The 15403-nt window shown below is 42.1% G+C and overlaps 2 protein-coding genes across 5 annotated transcripts; both read right to left on the bottom strand.

Annotated features, from left to right (window-relative positions):
• Nucleotides 1-108: 108 nt before the first annotated feature.
• slc25a1a (solute carrier family 25 member 1a) lies at nucleotides 109-15188 on the bottom strand. Of its 2 annotated transcripts, none has more exons than XM_030361333.1 (9): nucleotides 14930-15188; nucleotides 4013-4120; nucleotides 3590-3689; nucleotides 3302-3440; nucleotides 2772-2856; nucleotides 2429-2533; nucleotides 2193-2308; nucleotides 2025-2098; nucleotides 109-1911 (listed from the first exon to the last, which is right to left on the bottom strand). In XM_030361333.1, exons 1-9 carry the CDS (start codon nucleotides 15171-15173, stop codon nucleotides 1797-1799), a joined length of 1086 nt encoding a protein of 361 aa, XP_030217193.1. In that variant the 5' UTR covers nucleotides 15174-15188; the 3' UTR covers nucleotides 109-1796. The 2 variants fall into 2 exon arrangements, with proteins under 2 accessions (XP_030217193.1, XP_030217192.1); XM_030361332.1 differs by lacking the exon at nucleotides 14930-15188 and adding an exon at nucleotides 4644-5221.
• Nucleotides 6005-13159, bottom strand: LOC115547258 (multidrug and toxin extrusion protein 1-like). 3 transcript variants are annotated; one of them, XM_030361330.1, is made up of 16 exons: nucleotides 12820-13158; nucleotides 11741-11801; nucleotides 11535-11603; nucleotides 11269-11417; nucleotides 10805-10847; nucleotides 10633-10677; nucleotides 10358-10455; nucleotides 10091-10188; nucleotides 9423-9604; nucleotides 9080-9188; nucleotides 8859-8934; nucleotides 8481-8550; nucleotides 8013-8145; nucleotides 7815-7909; nucleotides 7673-7736; nucleotides 6005-7445 (listed from the first exon to the last, which is right to left on the bottom strand). In XM_030361330.1, the coding sequence occupies exons 2-16, from the start codon at nucleotides 11798-11800 to the stop codon at nucleotides 7219-7221; spliced, it is 1518 nt and encodes a 505-aa protein (XP_030217190.1). In that variant the 5' UTR covers nucleotide 11801; nucleotides 12820-13158; the 3' UTR covers nucleotides 6005-7218. The 3 variants fall into 3 exon arrangements, with proteins under 3 accessions (XP_030217190.1, XP_030217188.1, XP_030217189.1); XM_030361328.1 differs by having other exon boundaries at nucleotides 11741-11842; nucleotides 12820-13157; XM_030361329.1 differs by lacking the exon at nucleotides 11269-11417 and having other exon boundaries at nucleotides 10059-10188; nucleotides 11741-11842; nucleotides 12820-13159.
• Nucleotides 15189-15403: the final 215 nt, after the last annotated feature.

A 15403-nucleotide genomic window follows, 5' to 3' on the forward strand; every position in this document is an offset into this window, starting at 1 on the left:
CTTTTACGACTGTTTTAATTCATCCAGGCACACTCACTCTCTCCCTCCTTCCCTCCACTGGGAATAGTAAACCATTTTAGTGGTAAATGTTATCCATAAACGCATTCAGATTGTTGTTATAACAAGTTTATTCTCAGGCCAACACAAAGTCCGCAATGTAGTCTAACAGGGAAGGCTTTTTCACCAGAACCAGATCATTTGTTTATTTCTTGTAACCATGCCAATGGGTGTTGCATTGAATGAAAACATGAATAATGACCAGTAAAATAGGCAGGGATCTCCATAATTTATGGAAAACCCTTAAAAACGTAACTGATATGCTGCTGGAATGTAGACAATACATGCACTTGGCCTATGTAGAAAAATAACAAGATATACATACAAATGTGCTACCATACATACACTGAAAAGAGTGGACAAATAATATTATTTTTGCACGAAGGAAATAACACTTCAAATACATTGGTAACGGGTCGAACCGAAGCAGTTTGGCAAAGAGAATTTAAGGACTTAAGTGCAAGGCCGTGTATGGTCACAGTCCTGGTGGCTCAGTGGGCATAAGTCACATTCCTTTAGTCTCCTTCTGGTTTACCTTTTCTAAACTCCATGGAAGGGGAGTGAAGAGACCAGAGTCCTATTATCTATTCAACAGCCAGTTATCAAATACCGTTATACCATAACCTCAACTTCAACAATGGGTAAATAAATAAATTAAATGGAAACTTAAAAACACTTAATTTTGCTACACGATACCGTTACAATTTTGTGATGTTTGTTTTATTGAAATGAATATTAGCCTTCTGAAACCTTTGGCAGGTTTGAACTGGCTAGATTAGTAACCATTACATTTTTGCAATCTTTTAACTGAAATTTAGATTTTAAAACTCTCCTGCATCAGTATAATTTGACCTACATTGTATAACCTCTGAGTTCTAAAAAATTATTTTGCATTTCCTACTTAAAGATCCAAACTGTGCAAGGTCTTCCCAAATCTTGGGAACAAATCTGTGGACTTTTCAGTGCAAAGCCGCTAAATACAAATGAGAAGAAATCACAATATTTTACGCAGATAATTGTGACTAAATTAGTGTGAAAATGGCAATATTATTGTAACCCTACAATGGTTATTAAAGAATATTTTGAAGAGCTTCAGTGAAGTCCTGTTAAAGTAGTGAGATTTTGAAATGTCTTATTTCTGCTGAAAAAGACACACATGGTTTCCTAGAGGTTATATTATTCTGCATCCACACCAAAATGTTAATGTTGTTTTTAGATAGTACTTTCCTTTCTGCAGGTTTGCATTATAGTTCCAGTGTTTTGAACCAGTCTACCACTCATAAAATCCCTTTAGTATCCTGCGCCCTTATTCTATAAGCTAATTAGATGTTGACGTCAGAATCAGGAAATTGGCCAATTACTGTTCACTTAAATTGATCAGTTTAAAAATCGGTTAAATTTATTTTTAAAAGCCCTGCCTTTGCACTGCCAATCAAAGTAGAGTCATTTGAGTTGTGGAATGCACGTGCTATTAAATACATGCATTTGGAATGGGATTTTTACTGTCCACTCTTCTCTTGGATCATGTAACCAATCTCACCGGATCTATCACAACCCGATTATTATTGAATAATCTAGAGAGAGCCGTTGAGTCACACTAATGCTTTGATATTGTCAATGGGGCTTAGTAGGGCGCTGCATACTAGGATAGTAGAATGAGGCAGGTTGGACATTGCTTCCAATCCCTGGTCTGTGCTTTGTTTTGAATCCTCTTTGTGTTTCCGACCTGCTTCGCTCCATCACTGGGTCTTCCACACGTTGTTCAGCAGCTTGACCACCTCCTCGTAGATGACGAAGACGATGGCCACGTCCAGACACACTCGGCCCAGCCGGGGAACCGTGCCTTTGTAGAACCTGGGGGAGATGGGGTTCAAGTACAGTCAGTGACCTGCAGTCTTATGCATGTCATAGATATAGAACACATAGAACCATTAAATGGAAAAAAGATGTGGGTGAGGATCACTCACGCTTGCGGTCCTTCGTGTTTTAATATCTGGAAGGCACAGTCCAGTGTGCTCTTGTACCTATGAGCTTCCAAGCCCTACAGAAAACACACAACGTGTTAACATTAGGCCGCCACAATAAGACCTATGGTAGGATAGGTTGTCTTCAGGTGCGTGGAGGCGGATGCTCACCTGCATTCGCGTCTTCACCACATCCAGCGGGGTGTTGCCAAAAACGCTGGCCGCTCCGGCCGTCGCTCCGAATATCGCCGTGACAACCGGGTGCATTTCCCGCCTCGGGTCGTCCCCTTGAACATCAATTGTACAATTATTTAAAAGCAAATAAACCAACAAACACATTGCAAAAAATAATAACGTATTAATAACAAACGGATATTAACTGAAAATGTACGGCGCAATTGTGCTACCTTTGTACCAGTTCCGGAGCGAGTTCATTACATAGAAGCGGATGGCCTGGTTGCTTCCTTGTTTTAGCACTGTCGCAGTCAGGCCCTGATACGTCCCCCTCACACCTAGAAATCAATACAAAATCAATTTAAGACAGCTTCCACTGCCATTTCATGCTGACCAAACACAAGAGCCGGCCAGAAACCCAGGGTGCAAATAAATTTAAAAAAGACGACGCAGGAAAACAAGCATTCTCACATTCGGTGTTTACTCCACCTACGTTCATTTCCCTCACCCGTGTAGCAGTCACAATCAAGATGGCCGCTAGGTGAATGTTGCCCATGGAGAGCTGGGTGGTCTTACCCTGCTCTTTGATGATCTCGCTGACACCATGGAAGAATCCTCTGTAGCGCGGCCTCAGAGAACACTGGTCGTGGATCAGCTTCACCTGTCAGGTGATTGGGGGAGGATGTTACCCATAGACATGGCGCATGGCTAAACTTAATTAATTAATTCAATCGAATGATCAATTCACAATAAATGAATGCATTTTTTTTTACATGCAATTCATTAATATGCAGGTAGGGCCATGCATCTTGCTCAAGGATGCCATCAGATCGGACATTGGGGTTTGATCCAGTAACCTTTTTCTGGATGTCGATGAACAGGCTGACTGCTAGAATATTCTGCCTCAAAGGTTATCCTTATTATTCTTGGTTGGGATGTCATGCACGTCCAGTGGGGCTTGGTGATGCACTCACAAAACAAGCTAAACGCTCAAATTGTGTCTCAGGGTTGAACCAACCACCGGCAGATTTGCAAGGCAGTGCAGGATATTCATCAACATGGAGACGCTCGACCAAGGCAGGAAGGAGAACAGAAGCCCCGCCCACCTTGAGTGTTTCCATTGGACAGACCACCACCACGGCCTCCGCTATCCCCGCGCCGAGTCCACACAGCAGACTCCGCGTGTTGTCCAGGCGACCGGTAGCATCCCGCATCGGGTTGCTCAGCACCTCAAAGGTGCCGAATCTGAGAGGAAAAGAAGAGGTAGAGTGAAGCTACCGCTACTACTTACTGTATGGAATGTCAACATCCAGTATGTCTGACAAAAGCAGGTCACAGTGATGGCAGAGTAGTAATAGTGCCAAAAAAGCGGCCCACACAATCTGGGCACCGACCTCACTGCAGACTTGGGGATGGATCCATAGAGCAGGGAGCTGAGGCCGCGATACAGCCCTCTGAGGCCGTGGTCCTGAACTGTCAGCTTGACACAGTCACCTACAATCGATAAGTACACACACAAACCATCTTTCACTGCACCCTGCGACACACAACGCATACACCCTGAGCCACAACGGCTCCAGCGATAGATCCCTCGGCAGATACGATGCATGCATCCATCGATGTACGTACCTAGCAGCAATAAATTGCTTCCCCACTGCGATGCGAAGGCATTCATTCTGCAACACCATGCAACTACAGCTGGCAAAGCCATGCGTCGACATTAGTGCAGCCAGCAATACAGTGTCTGAACCATGCGACACAACGAACGCATGCATACATATTGTGGTGGAGAGCGGAGTAGGTGTAAGATGTCCTACCGATGCCTCTGTATCTGGGTGGGTTGGCCCTCCCATCCAGCTGCAGCTGGGTCTTCACATACTCCGTGGGGAAGGTGATGCAGATCTCTATGCCTCCTGCGATACCGCCTGTAAGGGAGAGAGAGCCAGGGAGTGGCTGTGTTTATCTGTCCACATGGTGGGAAGATCTGTTCTTGAACGTTCTATTATTACAGCCATCTTTCATTGGTTGGCTGCACTTAGGCATTGAGACGTTAAAAATATATATATATAATAGGGACGTATGACCGATATGTCTACATAATGACAGGGGAGCTACTTCAGTTTCACTGTCTGTCGCTTTGGATGTCAGTGACTTAGATACATGCACTTCATTGTCTAGGTAATTAATCATTTAAGATGCATCCACAGATCCTAAGCAGGGAACGAATAAGTTATAAATGAATGTATTCTGATACACTAATGAAAGATAGATAGATGATACATTGTAATAACAGAAAACCGATATTACATTGCATCAGTTGATTCCTTAGTGCGTTTTCGACCTAGTTCGGTTGAGCAGCTTAATCGGCGACAGACCGAGGTGATTCGGTTGCTAGTGATGGGGCAGACATGGTTAGACATACTGGGGAATCCTATTCTGCAAGTATACCTGCAAGAATTGCCTTCCCCGGGTGGGTCGATTTCCTTCCTCCGATTGAAGCCGCTGCCAGGGTTCGCCTTGCTCCATACGCCTGGTAACCGGCGACGGGTAGAGGGCTCAACCCCGCCGCGGCATTCCGAGAACCCAAACATTGGGTTGGGGGTGTCAGTGATGTGGTCAGGCATCCACTGTTGCCAGCGTGCCTCTCGCATGGGCCCTCGCGTACCGAAAACGGCTTCAGTAGCGAAGACATGTTTATGTCAAGGGACAAAAAACTGTCAACATACGGGGATTGTCCGTCAATAATAGCGCTGGTCCAGCGAGGACAATGTCGGACAGACAGTCAACAACATACAGACACCACGGTGTGGGTTCATGAATATTAAAATAGTAGTCGCGTCGACGCAGCACGCCATTGGCTCACACTTGCAGTTTTTTTCGGGTAATTCAATCACGTGTCCCAGCATGACATTTTTCATAACCAATCGCATCCATGGTCTGGTGATCTGAATTTTCTAAATACAATAAATAAACTATAGGCTGAATGCATTTTTGTAAAGGTTAATTTAAAACCCAACTTTCTTGATTAGTTACAATCTCGTTTAAAACCTGTCGTCATACCGAGACACATGACAGTTGTATGAACGTTGTGGATTTAGGTTCTTAATTACTATTCGTAAAATATCTAGGTTTTTATTGTTTAGATCATACATTTTAACAACGTGTAAGTCCTGTCAATTCTGTATTTTTCTGTGTCTTTTTTCCTGCATGGTTGAGTTTGTGTGTGTGATTTTCTCGCAATCCTAACGTCAATCCCGTTCCCTTTAAATTGTGCAATTCAACCCCATAACGGAACTGGGTCATGCATTATATTCCCCCCGGTGGGTGTGACCCTAGACGTCGTCTATGGTTAAATCTCATTGATGTCAAATATCACAGAGGAAAATTAAACAGCCAAATATAGCACAAAAATAGAGATTATTCCTTATCCTTAGAAAGCGTCTTTTTTTTGCTTGCTCTGCATCAGTGCTAGGAAGTATAGCCCAATTGGTAAAACCTGAGACAGCTTTTATGTGAAATTGATTGTGTTCCTCTGTGCCACACGTGGAGTGCGGACTGCGCAGGCGCGTGCGTGCATGCGTGCGTGCGTACATGCAAGATCGCATAAGTTCTGTCCGCAGGCGTCCCACATTTGCTCCACTCATTCACCTCTGATGAGTAACTTGACACCAACGAAGCAGAGTAACTTGCAAACCAAATGCAGTTCTCTAACATTTAATGAGCAATCCGCATGAGGAAATATGCCATTCTGAAATATGCCATTCACAGAAATATGTAAACCAGTGTCAACGGATATAAGACTAGTTATAAATTGTTTGCTCTGCTTTCTTTATGGAAAGAACAATTCGCAGTAAACACTTTTTAGAGTGTACATTTATAGTCTCCCATATTTAGACAAATCACACAACACCTTTGTGCATATTTACCAAAATGTGTTGATACTGTATACATCGTGATATTCACCATCCATACACATCCATAACACTTGCATTTGGAATGGGACGCATCCAAACACGCACACAACCACACAGCTTAATATCTAGCAGTGTTAGTGTAAGACAGGACCTGTTTAACAGATCCAACCCATGGAATAAATGCTACAATGTAGAGAGCATACATATTAAACATGCCTGAATTGTTTACTATTTATGTTTAAATGTTTTGTTGATTCATGTTATTTGCAATAAATCTCTGTGGTGTTACGGAGATCATCAGCTGAAGTCATAAGGATATGTATAAAGTTGTGGAAGCTGGTTACATCCTGTCTCATAACATGAACATTATTCTCTGGACGATGTGAGGACACAGCTCCTTTGTCTTGCTCAGGCACGTTTCGAGTGACACATTTACCTTTGTGGTGATTTACCTGACCTATGACATTTGTGTTAATGTGTGAGACGTTCTCTCTCTCTACAAATGACATACTATGACTAGAAGGTACCGGATTCTCTCTATTTGATACCTGGCTGCCAGCCCTTACTGGTTCATGCACAACACTTTTGCTAAAATGCTAAAGCTAATATACTGGTGCATTGCTGCATTGCTAGGCCGTTCTTGCTGGTTTGGGTAAGGTCATTGTAAAGGCTTTAGGGAACCGGGCATTATATTCGCCCTACACCCATCTGCAGACTTTTATCTTTTCAATGTATCCCTATGGGAAATATTTATTCAGCAAAAAAGCTAAATCAGCAAGAGACATAGAGGCAAAATTCCCAACATTTTGGCATTTGTTGGGTTTGATACCTCTAAAACATTTCCGAATAATGGAGAACGTCAAGCAGAAGAAGGAGTTGGAATAATAAGGCACAATTAAAAACATTGCGGTTCGAGCAAACACACCAATAATATGAATGTGATGTTAGGTTGTTTGTAGTATGGATGGCAATATATTACACAAAGTATGAGGGTACTGCATTTAATGTAGGTATCAGAGTTTAACTTTCTGCCCAAAAAAGGGAACGGGAGTTTATTTCTGACCACAGCATTTCTGTGGTCGACCAGGAGCGATGAGCAGTTCTGTCATTCAGGTCAATTGTAAAAACCTGAGGAGCATCTCGTTGGTCAGGACTCCAGCAGCCAGTAGGAGGGACATGAGCAGCAGGGCCAGGCCCCGGCGTACAGCCAGCTGCCTGACTGTGAGGACCACTGCTCCACTGGCTCCCTGCTCTGGGGTTACCTGAGTGGCTCCTGGATCGGCAGCCCCAGAGGCCTTCCCCTGGTCTGTCTCACAGACCTTATCCAGCCAACAATCTGGAGGACAATTGCAAGAAGTTATATCGAGACATTTGCACGCAGCTGTATCAAGCTTGTTGTATGCTAACAGACCCAGATGGATTGGTGACAACAATGTAAAGATTCAACTAGAGGAGGAGATACAGTTCCAAAATTAGGTGGAAGATAAGTCAGAATTTGAATAACAATGCAGTGCGTGCCTTGTAACCACACAAAATCAAAAAGACAGATCAAAGTCATTTTACCCTTGTGCTCCATTACAGGATTCTCCTTTCTATCTGTTAGGTGTGCACCTGCTCTCACTAATGCCTTTTCAGAGACAAGAACCACAATTAATCATCTGCATAATATATTTTTACATCGTACATTCATGTTTCTAGTACCAACCTCTTTGGTGACTTTCTGCCAGTCCATTTTGGGCAGATACACTAAATAGAAACCACTCTCTATTGCAACGCAAACAAATAGTCCTAACCACAAACCTGAAAAGAAAGAAAAAGGGTCAAAATAGCTGACAAGTTTCGGTAATTTGGTTCAACAGTCAGTCACTATACCAGTCAGTCAGAATACCTAACTCATCCTTACCTACAATACCCAATCCAGCTGGGAACATGAGCAAAATTCCAATTGGTAATCCAAAGACGTAGTACCCCACCATATTGCACAGTGCACCAACCTTCTGCTTTCCTACACCCCGGATTACACCTCCAGTCACACCCTGCAGGCATTCAAAACAGTCACTTTATATCAAATTCTGAGGACAATAAAAGCAGTTTATGTAACATTGTTGGGACATTAAAATATGTCACTTTATGTCACATTCTGAGGAAGGTAAATAAGTCCCTTTACGTCACACACTGTTGACATCAAACTTAGTCACGTCAGGTCATGGGCCGGGGACATTAAGTAAAATGTCCCCAGCCCTGTTCTTGAACGTTCTATTATTACAGCCATCTTTCATTGGTTTGCTGCACTTTTTTGATAACCTTTTATTTACAAGGTTATCATTTCTGGTTGGAAGGTACACTTTATTATGCTTTTATGAGAGCTCACCGCAATGGTTTCAGCGACATGTACAAAGCCATACAAGATCATGACATCACCAACCCGCTGAACAATTTTTCTAAAGGACCCCAAACAAAGGAAGAAAAGTAAACATCTATACAAAGAAGATAATCTCCATAAAATGTAAATTTACTGCTTGTGAAATTTTCATGCAACTTTAAATTGTAAATATTCACGTGCATATTGAATGCTACTGATTGATTGCCAAACATAAAGTTGATAAAAATCATGAGACATTTCATCAGAGTCAATATAATGTCTCTTTATTGGAGTTAATACATGAACGATTGCAGTTAGGGTTTTTGATTTTGTGCAATAGACAGTCCCTGTGGTGTATTAACATAATGATGATGTTTTTTTACTAACGGGTCTGTAGTGAAAATGTATCCAATCACGTCCTTCGAGACTCCGAGTACAACTGCAGTAATGCATGCCGCTATAGCTATCAGGGAGGTTAGGGTGGAAATGGGAGGTAATAGTTGAAATGGGCAATAAGGGGCAATATAATATTGCAAATATTAAACACCAAGATGAGAATGACACATATATGAGGGACCAGTTTATATATAGTTGGGTTTCACACATACCTCCGACAATGACGTAGAGCTTGGAAGACATTATGGCCTGTTCCGTATTTCCAGCACCGAGGGCGTTTCCGACACGCACACTGGCCGCCACAGACACTCCCGTTGGGATCTGGACCAAAGCATGAACCACAATTTGAGCAATTCCAGGCCCACTTTGAGACTTGGGGCCTACTGCATATCCTGTGTATCGTGGGAGGAGACCCAGTATCGCCTCCAAGTTGATGTGTGGGAACCCCTCTGTTTATGATCTAAAAATGTTTTGCTCACTGCCCAAAGTGTGTGGCCAATGGAAAATAAAATGTCCAGGGAAGCACTGATATCAGATAGTGCCTGTTGAGATTACCATATAAACAAAAGCTGCTATTTCGTAGACGATAGCCTGAGCGCCTAGCTCCACTTCGCTGATGAGGCCCGTGAGGAAGCCTCCCGCCTCATAGACCCACCAGGCCAAACAGTGCATCAACATGCTGGGAATGGCGATCTGGATGAAGGACCCCCACTCCTGCAGACAGTCAGGGGACCAACCTAGGGGTCAACAAAATGAGTTTAAGGTTTACCAGCTGAGTTTAGGGTTTGTTGTGAACATCGTGTCTGTAACAAATGGTTTGAAGAGGTGACGTTTGACCAAGATTCAATGGTGTGGCACCATACCCTTGTATGGGCATGACAGAAGGGCCAACAGGTCTGGGGACGGAGGAAAGATGAAGACACACATGTTCCAAGACTGCCTCCAATGGTTTACCATGAATAATGTACAGATACAATCCGAATGGGCAAGGATAGAGTGCCTCTAGACGCTCTGGACCTAAAAAGCGGCAGGGACATTGAACGTCACCTCAGTGACGCGAAGGTTCTGGACCTGTGCAGGAAGTAGAGAGCACCTCCACCGGAGCAAACCCCTGGATAAGGTGTGGTCGTTCTCATGCTACGGAGTGGACCAGGGTGAGAGCAGGTGTCGGTTGTGAGTGGAGATACTCACTGAGGCAGTGAGGAATCAGAGAGAGGGCTGACCTGCCCATGTAGCCCGGTGCAGTCCCCGGCAGTTGATGTAGATGAACAGGAATGCGGCCAGAGCGTACTGCGATATCGCATTGGCTGCAGCTGAGCCTCTTCAGAAGGTGCAAGCACAGCACAGAGAGAATCCAGCCGAACATGTTATACACACGTTATTTAAATGATGCTTGCAAACAGAATAAGCTTTAGAACCTCCCTAAATCCTGTACCATTATCACTAGATATCTGCACATTTTAGAAACTGGATTCAAATTATTTACTTACGCAACACCCATATCCAGCACATTGAGGAAAATGTAATTGATGAGTACATTTGCAACATTCACAATGGCCCCAGTTATCACCTGGGGCCACATGATGCCCTGCAGGTCAACACAAACAGTAACAAAGGATATGGGTCAACAAAAAATGTAGGAATCAAACCCTATCAGAAACAAGGGCATCATAATACCTACAAATTCTCTATATTGGTACAGTATGTTAGTGTTTGAGCATAGTCTGGTGAATTCCAGTTCTCTCAGGTTAACATAATCGATGACCTGATTCTGGAGATATCGTCCCTGTAGAAGGTACATAAAAGTAGCCTGAAAAACATGAAACACAGCTGAGATCACATTATGACGAGGAATTAAACATGAATAATTTAGGTGACGGTATGTTAGTTAGCTCTTGAACCTAGAGGGGTTGTGCAAACGTGCAAACAGAACCTACTGGCAGAGAAGGCATGACGATTTCCACATACAGCTGGGATAATCTATAAAAAAGAAATGTCATTAATGTGAAGGTTCGTAGCTTAATGGACATATCTGTAGTCAATGCTGATTAATGACGATTTCAATAATTGTATCAATAAAATCACATACAATAACTGATATATTCTATAAATAATAACTGCTGGCCAGCCCACACCTCTCTTTTTGTTTACAATAACATCCTACGTTTCTCATTTTACAATCCCAAAACCCCTCCACTGATGCCCCCCACACAGCTGAGCTACGCTGAGTTCTTTTTTTATTCTGAAAGTCTCCCGCCTAATTACTGGAAGGGGCTAAATGTTACACATTGGGACCTCGGGTGTGTTGATGAAGACTTTTGCGGTCATTTTAAAATATATGCATCAACACAGTTTCGGTCTATCTGCCATTCAACGTAAGCGAATTGATCATGTTATTGACCTGGCAATTGTAACACTCTGTCTGACAGCAATTAAAATGGACTGTGTGTTGATAAGAACCGCCCAGCAGGGGAAACAGGCCAATAGCAGGATGAGGATTCCTCTTTGGAGAATGACTCCCACTTGCTTGAAATTCCCACTACCAAAGGTCTGTGGTAAATAGTGAATATCAAAATAACATCTCTGAAATCATGATAATATTATAAACATTGACAATTTTGTATGGATAATTTATATAAAATGATGATGTCTACTAGTGCCCTCTACCTGAGACATGAGAGTATCACAGGTCGAAGACAGTCCAAACCCAATGCTGATACCAGTGACGTTTATTACCTGTATAGAAGTTCAATAAAACATCATTGCAACCACGAATTCGACATAAACAAACGTAGAAGACAGAAAACATCTGTTTGCAGTGATTGACTATGTGGAAAAGGTTGTTATTTAGGTTAAAGGCACTATTTTCTTACCGATATCGCCAATGCTACAGCATTCAGCTCGTTATTTCCAAGGTGGCCACAGAACACCATACTGACAAAACCGATTAGAAAGGTCATCAACTGTGAAAGGAACTAAGAAGAGTAGGGTGGTTTATAAACGTATGGTGTGGATTTACAACACCATGGCATCTATCCAACTAGAATAATTTAATAATAAATTGATCAGTAAAGATAATAGTCCAACATTTAGGGGGAAGTATATTTACAAGATCTACTCATGCAAACAACAATTCTGAAAGTGTTTTGACGATAAATCTTGATTATTAAAACACTTTAATCAAAGCAAGGGCATACACTAATCCTGCACTGTGTAAGGTTTTTACGGCAGCCATCACATGTGTTCAGATGGCCACAGCGAACACAGCGAGAGGATATAAATGGATAAGTTGAGCCTTCATTAGGGTTCTTTATTCATAAAAATAGGTTTGAACCAAATATAGGTTCAGAAAGTTACCCAGTGCAGGTTTAAACATTAGCCATGGTAATGTTGGTGGATGTTGATGATTTATTAGTAATGGTCCCCTTTTATATGCAAGCCTATACTACCAGTCCTATTACATACAATAAACAAGGAAAAATAGACCTATGAATAATTCTTATTTGACTGATCGTTGTTTTTTATTATTATTACTATTATTATTAAGAAGAAGAATATTATTACGGTTCTAAAAAATATCAAGCTTAATAATTATTATAAAATCGGTAGCACTTTAAAATAAGGCTACATTAATTAACATTAGCACAGTAATAATCTTTATTATATACTATTAGCGGGTTAGGGTTAAGGTTGGGTTAACCCTAACCACTAACACTAAACATATTAAATCATTTATACATCAAAACATGAAGACCAACCATTAGTTAACTGTCTTAGTTGATGGTTAGTTAGTTATCATGTCTACAATATCTGATTAATGATCCTATATTGTAAAGTATTACCACCAAATCTGATATGTTTAAAAGCATTTGTTACGAGGAGAAACAAATGCTCTGTACAAATTCGTAAAATGACCAACCGGAGCTCCATTTACAAGTGAATTCAATCTTACAATTGGAGATGACACTTTGAAGAGTAGGATCAGCTCCTTCTTATGCTCCTCAGCTATCCATTTCCTAATGGGTTTCATCTTGTCCACTGTCCTGACCCTCACACACCGTCCGGGAACAAGGGCTCAGGTTTGTGTCACTTTTCCACTTTCACCCGAAGCGCATGGTACTATAGCTAGTTATACATCCATGGGTTTGGCCTGTGATGGTCAACTGCCAGTCTAGCTATCAAACACTTTGAGCTTGGGTGAAAGTGTTGAGGATGAAAACCCATCCTTTAGCAAAATATGAGGTCGAGAAGGACTCTAACTGGAGTATTGACTAGTTAACACTAACCTCTAAGTTAGTGAAAGTTAACAACTACAGCAGCTGCAGTTTGTCAAAATCCAGCCGCTAGAGTTCTAACAAAGACCAACATTTTTTAACATATTGCACCAATTCTTAATTTGTTACATTGGCTCCCTGTTTTTCAAGAGAATTTGCTTTCAAATCATACTGCTCACTTATTAATCCCTACATGGTTTAGGGTCAAAGTATATAACTGATATGCTTCCACTACATAAACCTTTTAGACCACTTAGATCTTCTGAGACCAATCTGTTAATTATCCCCAGAGTAAAAACGAAACATGGGAAAGCAGGATTTAGTTACTATGCAACAAATAGATGGAATAATCTCCCTGAGGATTTAAGACTTGCCCCAACTCTGACCACTTTTAAAACAAGACTGAAGACTTTTATGTTTGCTTTAGCTTTCTGCTACTTTCACTTTTTTTACTTTGCCTTTATTTTATTTAATGTACTTTTTTCTTTTATTACTTAAATTTATTGTATGTTTGCGAAAGCTTTCTGCTAAACATTTAACGCATATATCTATAAGGTAGGTACGTATATACCTTTTATTCATTTTATTGTCTGACCATGTTTCTATGTGAATCACCTTGAATCTGCCTCTTGTATTAAAAGTTCTATATAAATAGGGAAGCCAGTGGAGGCCCCGGAAAAGGGGGGTTCACATGGAAGAATTTAGGTAGGTTGAACACGAGGCTTGCTGCAGCTCCATGGATAAACTGCAAAGGTTTAATCGCTGAGGAAGGGAGCCCAGCCAGGACCAAGTTTCAGTAGTCGATACGGGAGATGACAAGCGCTTGGAGCAGGAGCTGAGCTGCTTCCCTTGCGAGGAAGGGCCGGATCCTGCAGATGTTGTAGAGGGAAAATCTGCAGGATCGGGCCCAAGTCCTTCAGGTATGCTTTAGGTCAGGCCTATTCAACTAGCGGCCCGCGGGCCGAATACGGCCCTTCTTATTTATTTTCTGGCCCGCAAGAGGTTGCGTGTCCAAAATATGTAAGGTCAAAAATTGTTATAATGATGCAATTAGAAGTGAAAAAGAAAGGAATGCGTCTGCTTTATTCCATTTAGCAGTTCTATATATATTAAGTTAACACTAATTTAAGTACGATTTACTTAATTAGATTAATTGACATAAGTTTTGTATGTGCGGCCCATGAACCACCAGTGGTTTTCCTTTTTGGCCCACTTGTTAAGGAGGTTGAATAGCCCTGCTTTAGGTGATGGTCCGACTGCCCATCAGCATCAGCACTTGGACTGTGCTGATGACTGTCAGATATTCTGTTCTATTATTACAGCCATCTTTCATTGGTTGGCTGCACTTAGGCATTGAGACGTTAAAAATATATATATATAATAGGGACGTATGACCGATATGTCTACATAATGACAGGGGAGCTACTTCAGTTTCACTGTCTGTCGCTTTGGATGTCAGTGACTTAGATACATGCACTTCATTGTCTAGGTAATTAATCATTTAAGATGCATCCACAGATCCTAAGCAGGGAACGAATAAGTTATAAATGAATGCATTGATCACACAGAGTGTGATCAATGTATTCTGATACACTAATGAAAGATAGATAGATGATACATTGTAATAACAGAAAACCGATATTACATTGCATCAGTTGATTCCTTAGTGCGTTTTCGACCTAGTTCGGTTGAGCAGCTTAATCGGCGACAGACCGAGGTGATTCGGTTGCTAGTGATGGGGCAGACATGGTTATAGACATACTGGGGAATCCTATTCTGCAAGTATACCTGCAAGAATTGCCTTCCCCGGGTGGGTCAATTTCCTTCCTCCGATTGAAGCCGCTGCCAGGGTTCGCCTTGCTCCATACGCCTGGTAACCGGCGACGGGTAGAGGGCTCAACCCCGCCGCGGCATTCCGAGAACCCAAACATTGGGTTGGGGGTGTCAGTGATGTGGTCAGGCATCCACTGTTGCCAGCGTGCCTCTCGCATGGGCCCTCGCGTACCGAAAACGGCTTAAGTAGCGAAGACATGTTTATGTCAAGGGACAAAAAACTGTCAACAGACGGGGATTGTCCGTCAATAATAGCGCTGGTCCAGCGAGGACAATGTCGGACAGACAGTCAACAACATACAGACACCCCGGTGTGGGTTCATGAATATTTAAATAGTCGCGTCGACGCAGCACGCCATTGGCTCACACTTGCAGTTTTTTTCCGGGTAATTCAATCACGTGTCCCAGCATGACATTTTTCATAACCAA

This window comes from Gadus morhua, chromosome 7 (assembly GCF_902167405.1).
Source record: "Gadus morhua chromosome 7, gadMor3.0, whole genome shotgun sequence".
Taxonomy (NCBI): domain Eukaryota; kingdom Metazoa; phylum Chordata; class Actinopteri; order Gadiformes; family Gadidae; genus Gadus; species Gadus morhua.

What these genes read in the sequence shown, in the direction of transcription:
- LOC115547258 (XM_030361328.1), bottom strand. Translation starts at nt 12,897, where the DNA reads ATGAAACCCATTAGGAAATGGATAGCTGAGGAGCATAAGAAGGAGCTG. An exon ending in GTGATACTCTCATGTCTCAG is followed by an intron (nt 11,418 to 11,534) that starts GTAGAGGGCACT and finishes TATTTACCACAG; the next exon opens with ACCTTTGGTAGTGGGAATTT. An exon ending in TACATTTTCACTACAGACCC is followed by an intron (nt 8,551 to 8,858) that starts GTTAGTAAAAAA and finishes GGGGTCCTTTAG; the next exon opens with AAAAATTGTTCAGCGGGTTG.
- slc25a1a (XM_030361333.1), bottom strand. Translation starts at nt 15,173, where the DNA reads ATGTCTTCGCTACTTAAGCCGTTTTCGGTACGCGAGGGCCCATGCGAG. An exon ending in GGGGAAGGCAATTCTTGCAG is followed by an intron (nt 4,121 to 14,929) that starts GTATACTTGCAG and finishes TCTCCCTTACAG; the next exon opens with GCGGTATCGCAGGAGGCATA. An exon ending in GTCCAATGGAAACACTCAAG is followed by an intron (nt 2,857 to 3,301) that starts GTGGGCGGGGCT and finishes ATCACCTGACAG; the next exon opens with GTGAAGCTGATCCACGACCA.